This window comes from Akanthomyces muscarius (genome assembly GCF_028009165.1).
Source record: "Akanthomyces muscarius strain Ve6 chromosome Unknown contig_11, whole genome shotgun sequence".
Lineage (NCBI taxonomy): Eukaryota > Fungi > Ascomycota > Sordariomycetes > Hypocreales > Cordycipitaceae > Akanthomyces > Akanthomyces muscarius.
This window is the reverse complement of record NW_026611614.1, coordinates 354,635-361,005: the sequence shown is the minus strand read 5'-3', so window position 1 is coordinate 361,005 and position 6,371 is coordinate 354,635. Positions and strand designations below refer to the sequence as shown.

Here is a 6,371-nt window from a genome sequence, read left to right as displayed (position 1 = left end):
TATGGCCCTTAAGCGTCTGTACGCACTCGCCCGTGTCGGCCCGCCAGATTCGCACCGTCTCGTCGTTTGAGCCCGACGCCACGAGTGTCGAGTCGCGCGAGAAGACCACAGACGTGACCAGGCGGCGGTGGCCTGCTAGCGTCTGCATACACTCGCCCGTGTTTGTATGCCAGATTTGCACCGTCTTGTCGGTTGAGCTAGACGCTACGAGCGTCGAGTCGTGCGAGAAGACCACGGACGTGACCGAGTCGTTATGGCCCTTGAGCGTCTGCACGCACTCGCCCGTGTCAGCCCGCCAGATTCGCAACGTCCCGTAGGTTGAGCCCGACGCTATAAGCGTTGAGTCGTGCGAGAAGACCACGGACGTGACCCAGCCGTTATGGCCCGCGAGCGTCTGCACGCACTCGCCTGTGTCGGCCCGCCAGATTCGCACCGTCCCGTCGCCTGAGCCCGACGCCACGAGCATTGAGTCGTGCGAGAAGGCCACGGACGTGACCGAGTCGCTGTGGCCCTCGAGCGTCTGCAGACAATTATTCCAGTAGTCTTCCATCCGTGGTTCCAGACGAATCCAGTCGATTTTATTGCCAGAACCGTGAAACATATCTCTCATTTTGCTTCGTTTCGGTGTAAAAATAAGCAGCGAGGAATACAGCTGAAGCGGGGTTGAGCTAATTGTAGACATATATGTCTGCATGAATCGAATCGCATCTTCGAGAAAAAGTGAGATTTCGAGGCTAGCACTTTCCTATAGCACGGTGAGCGTGCTGGCAATGTAATGAACTATAACAGTCATTTTTTTCCCTTACCTTAACTTGTGACTGTAAAGTTCTAAGAAATCCAAGGCTGTCAGATGCCCTGCCCATAAGCGCTAGCGCCTCCATCCAGTGTAGGAAATGTTGTGTTAAGAAAGCATAAGCGTCTATGCCATCAGATAGGCCAATGTTCGCCTTTTCCAAATGATGTACCCAATATAGACAGGAATATTGCAACTCTGGCGGCAAGAAGGAGTTGATTATCTCGACGCTGATTTCAGATCGAGGTGTACCGGGAGATTCTATATTACAGAGGTCATTCTTAAGACAACCTAAAAGGCGTAGACAGTGGGCTGCTAAAATTGCATGCGTTTGCTCCTTGTCAACTCTGAACGGCATCGTAGGCTTATCAGGATTTACAAGGAAGTCTCGAAATGACAGGTGTAAAAGCCGTACTGGTGCCTGTGTAGATGCAGGAATGCTGAGAACAGAATGCAGTAAATCTAGCCTGCTGTCAATCTCGCCCTTAGGTATGCTGAGTAATCCCGCCAGTGAAGATGTTGATAACGGACTTGCGAGGAGAATGATACATCCAACAATGTGGCGGAACTCTTGGATAATATGTTCTTGTTGACTCACTGATACTCCGACTGTAAGGTTTTCCAAGACAGACAGGTACGTGGTCTCAAGTTGTCGCAGGCCGTCAACAGATCGAGAAAGCACCTTCTCCAGCTGCTTCCCGGGTGTTGCAATTCTTCTATCACAAATAAAACGGCAAATAGTGGCAGCAACAATAAAGAGCGGGATAGCCATCTTCGCAAGTCTGTCGAAACTGGATTGGCCAGGCCAATCCAGGGCGAGGTGGCGGTCTGTTGGTACCAGACTATTAAACTCTGCCCGAATTCCAGATAGCTCGTATCTCAGAAAAACATTGATATCATGCTCAACCACAGGCTTAGGTATCTCATGTAAAATGACGCGAGAACTTTTCCTCTTAATTTTGTCAAACTGAGAACGAAACGGCTCCTCCGGTCGACTAGTCATGAATATCCTGACACGGTCCGGCAGTTCAGTCTCAAACCGAGAAATAAGGTAAAGAAGGCGCTTGATGTCATCTTCCTGCTCGCACTCGTCTAGTGCATCGATGACAATAGCGACGGGTTCTTCCGCCACGTCGCTTTTCGACAGCGGCTCTAGTAGAAACTTCTGAAACTGCTCCGTGGCATTCCTTGATGTAATTGAACGGTCGGCAATGAGAGCCGCTTTAATATGAGGAGCAGTTGATGGCCGCTTTACAACCAAATCAGCCGCAATAGTCATGAAGAACTTGGACAGACTTCCTCGATCAGTTTCGCCCTTCTTGAAGAAGAATGAGGCGCCAAGTTGACCTCTATCTGCAAATGACCTGGCCACGGTGCGAGAGATTGTCGACTTTCCCGTCCCGGCCATTCCATTTAACCAAAATATCGGCTCTGCGCTTAGGTTTGTGGCCCATCCCGCAATCTGCTCGAGCAATTCGACTCGTGTGTTCGGTAAGCAGTATCGATTGTGTTCTTGAGCGTAGGAATCGAATGAGGCTCCCTCGGCAATATGGAGTCGATCAAGAACCACCGTTTGATCAGTAATAAGCACCGACTCGCTATTACAAAATTGTTAATCAGGGGATGAGACATAAAGAATTGCACATATAGACATACTGGAGGCTTTGTATCTCTCCTTGTACTTTGACTGCCGTGGATTGAATGTCCTTTATATTTGTACCAACTAGGAGTCAAATAAGTCGCCATATTCTTCCAGTCTGATGTGCTTTGGGCTATGCCATGACTTGGAATACTAACTGGATTCTAGAGCAGCGGAAATCTGCCGCTCCGCCTCCAGCTTGGTTGCCGGTATACGACGAAGGAGATCTTTCGCATACGCGGCCGCAGCCATCGCTGCATATCCCTGCCAATACTTGTTTTTATGTGAATCGGCGTAGTCGCAGATACCGCGAATCACAATACAAGGGAAGCGGTTCATCAGCCCTGCTGCCTCCATCTCGAAGCATAGCACATTTTCTTCCGCGGCCAGTCTATCACGGACAAGAGCGTCTTTCATCAACTGATTGGCTGAAGCAATTGTGCCATAATGAATGGCTGGGTTGTCTTCTTCGCTGTTCCTTTCCAGCCGCTCTACTACGCTAGAAGGGTTGTTATAGCATTCGGTCGCGCAGTCAGCGCTGTCGGTTTCTCGATGGACAAATTCGCTCTTAAATAGCTTATCGCTGCTATCATCCGGTCGTTGATAAGTTTTTCGAAGTCGTGGCCACTGACCAAGTGTTATATTGATCGCTTCTTCAAGTTGATGGCCTTGCATTTCATACTCGGTTTGGATATCGGTTAAGGCCGCCCGGAGGAGCTCGGGAGGCTGATTCAGGAACCCAATAGTTTGGAACTTCTTGCCCTGTATTGTTTTTCCGAAATCGTATTGAAATACGCCACCATGACCATTTCGAGGTGCGCTTACAACAATATCGCCCAGCCGAATGTCGTTCTTTAAGCTGGGGGCTCCACCACCAATGCCAACCATCAAGCCAATCCTAACATTCGGAAAGCTGCTCAGCATGCCCTTCGCTACGCCTACGGCGGCGGCAATGCCATATTCGCCATCGGGCAGGGCACCTATAACGACGTTATGTTTCCCAAGTCTACCAAGAGTGTATATGTTGCTATCGTTCATATTGATGTCGTCCGGCCGGTCGTGCCTCTCATCTAGGAATGCTTGTGCAGCAACGTACTCCGGCTTGATCGCGCAAATCCAGCCGACATTGTAAATGCTTGGATCAGGCATTACAACCAGAAGAACTATGGTTTTTGCCGGTGCGGAAGAAACGAAATACAGATCTTGGAGTGTGAATCTCAAGAAAAAAGGAATGCGAAGGCTCAAATGTTGTTCACAGATGCGTCGTATCTCTTCCCCGCAAGTGAGAGCCTTGTGTGGCTGGATTAAGCCGCAGCATCCAGGCACCCATGCATGGATTAGGTAAGGCAGTGAATTTTGACACAACGAGCAATCGTTTCCGGTCTGTTCTAGATTTAAGGGTTACCGGCATGTTGGGGTAGGATAGACACGCTGGTAAGTCTGTAAAGCTGGGCTGGCCGCGCTCGACGAAACGTTGATGTCGCAACAATTTAGGTAAGTGTGTTCACGCTGGGATTGTTCCCGCGGTGCGGTTGTTGGGATGCGTTGGAAGCGGGGGTTTCTAAAAGCCCGGCTGTGATGGATAAAAAGACAACGGTGGGGCATGTCGGGACGTTGGCTTCCAGTGCCGTCGTTAGTGCCTTTTAATAGTGCTGTAGTTGGATATACGTACTGTTACCAGCAAGATACTCAGCAGTAACAGTGGCCAAAAATAGCGGCTGCTTCCCCCACCTTGCTAATAAGACTCACTAAATCTACCCGCGACACCCATTTCGGTTTTTACGGTAAAAGAAAAACTAGGTACTCTATATTAGTAGTAAAAGGCCACTCAGGGGGAAGTACTACGACGTGGATGAGAACCAGGGTCTACTGGTACCTCAAAGAACACTAATTAAGCCTGACGATAAGACCTTACTGGTATCTCGTAGTTCTTAGTTCTTTTCTTAGTGGGTTTCGCGACCTGCTTGCTCCTTTACCGCAGTCAAAGGGATAGTTGCGCCGATCAGCTTTTGACGGGGCACCACAGGAGAAAAGTTGAACACGAGAATATTATACGGTACAGTACTGTATGTGCAGATTAGTTCCTCTAATAGGCGTATCATACCTGTAGGAAGTAGGGGACCGAGCTGATGTGATGAAGAATTCACGGTAGCTCCCGTTGAACGAGTCAGTTGAGCCGCCAATCTCTGGACATGAAGGAGGCTTACTGAGCATGACCAAACCGACGACGGCAGACATGACTGCAGCCTCTTGGCTGGGCATATCTTGAAAAGTTATGGTAGAAAGCTATAGTACATTACCTGGCGGGGTAGATTGCCCACCTGCCACTGAAACTATCATGTCAGAAACTCGTGACACCTAATTCGGGGTTTACGGGTAATCTCGATTTTAAGAGAGAGATATTGGGACAGGAAAATTCACGGCCTTGCGAAAAATTTCAACTCCTGATTCTTAAATTTATTTTTTTGCATTCTAATACTTATTGTACCTACCCCCCTACGCAAAACCTTCTCGACCGACAGCCCTCAATGACGAGATTAGACGACGGTCCTGGTGACCTAACCGCAGCGCTGATAAAAAGCGTTGAAGAAGAAAAGCTTGACGATATGCACCTCCAACACTTCCTGGCTCAGACAAGTGGTAGCGAGACTGTCGGTGGCCTGCGTGACGCGCTTCGTTTAGCTTCCGGACAAGGGCATGTCGACGCTGTTCAACTGCTTCTTCAACATTTTATAGATCGGGCAAGCTCGCAGGAGAGCGTCAATGGCCTGCTCGAAGCGCTTCTGGCAAGTTCCAAAAATGGATATATGGACACAGCCCGATTGATTCTCCGGCCCATGTTAGGTTGCGCGAACGAAAGGTGAGCTTTCACAGTCTGTGGCACCGTTCATTCTATTTCAGAGAGAGAATGTACTGATATCATCCCACTGCTCTTTGACCTTTCTTTAGCCGCGCTAGCATTAACAACATTATCGACGGCCTACGCGGCGCGCTTCTTTGGAGTTCTGATAGAGGACATACTGACACCGTCCGACTGCTCCTCCATCCCTATTTATTCCATGCGAGCGTGAGCGAGAGCGTCAATGGTCTACGCAGCGCGCTTCTTCTCAGTTCTGGCAGAGGACAGATTGGAACCGTCCGACTACTCCTTCGTCCCTTCCTGAGCCAGGCGAGCGCGAGTCAGAAAGTCGATGGCCTGCGCGGTGCTCTTCATTTCAGTTCTTGGGGAGGCCGTAGCGACATTGTTCGGTTACTTCTGGAGCCCTTCCTAAGTTATGCTACCCCTGGTGAAATTGTCAATGGCTTACGCGAAGCACTTCGCTTCGCTTCTATGGAAGGACACTCCGCCACCGTCCAACAGCTTCTCGAGCCTCTTAGCCGCGCTCACGCGAGCGATAGTCTTGTTGGAGAAGCGCCTTGAGCAACAACCTGCTCTCGGTAAAAGATCAATAGCAGAAGAGGGTTTCGATCACAGTATCTGTCGAGATGCGGTTTCCGTGGGAGAAGACGTTAAACTGCTGCCTTGCTAGTATACTTTCACGGCATGTACTGATATGTCTACTACTGGTACTGCATAGCATCTAGTTTTTTTGAGATCACAAGAAAATGGCGAGAGAAAGTACCCCCGCTGATGGACTTCGGAATATCTTTGTTTCAACCCCCCCCCCCCCCCGGAAAGGGCTGGTACGTGGTTGACGAGGGTGCCGCGATTGCGCGTTGAGAGCCTGTCGATGGGACGATCTAGCGAGTTCCGCCGAGCCCCCTTAGAATAAGCGTTGGTCCGACATATCCTGGTGCGGGATTTAGTATCGAAGAGCGCTCTTCAATAGCCGAGCTAGTTGCCCCTGTAATTAATTTTTGTTGGGAAAGACTCAGATCATCAAGGCCCATGATCATATTCAAAATTGCTTCTCCCTTAGCTTCATTTAGCTTTGCCGT

General features: G+C 49.6%; 1 protein-coding gene across 1 annotated transcript; it reads right to left on the bottom strand.

The window, feature by feature from the left end:
- Positions 1 to 606: 606 nt before the first annotated feature.
- On the bottom strand, positions 607 to 2,539 carry LMH87_007643 (uncharacterized protein; the record flags this gene model as incomplete). The annotated part of the gene is made up of 5 exons (XM_056199559.1): positions 607 to 745; positions 807 to 828; positions 1,325 to 2,391; positions 2,450 to 2,455; positions 2,514 to 2,539. 5 exons carry the CDS (start codon positions 2,537 to 2,539, stop codon positions 607 to 609), a joined length of 1,260 nt encoding a protein of 419 aa, XP_056057997.1.
- Between the last annotated feature and the right edge of the window lie 3,832 nt (positions 2,540 to 6,371).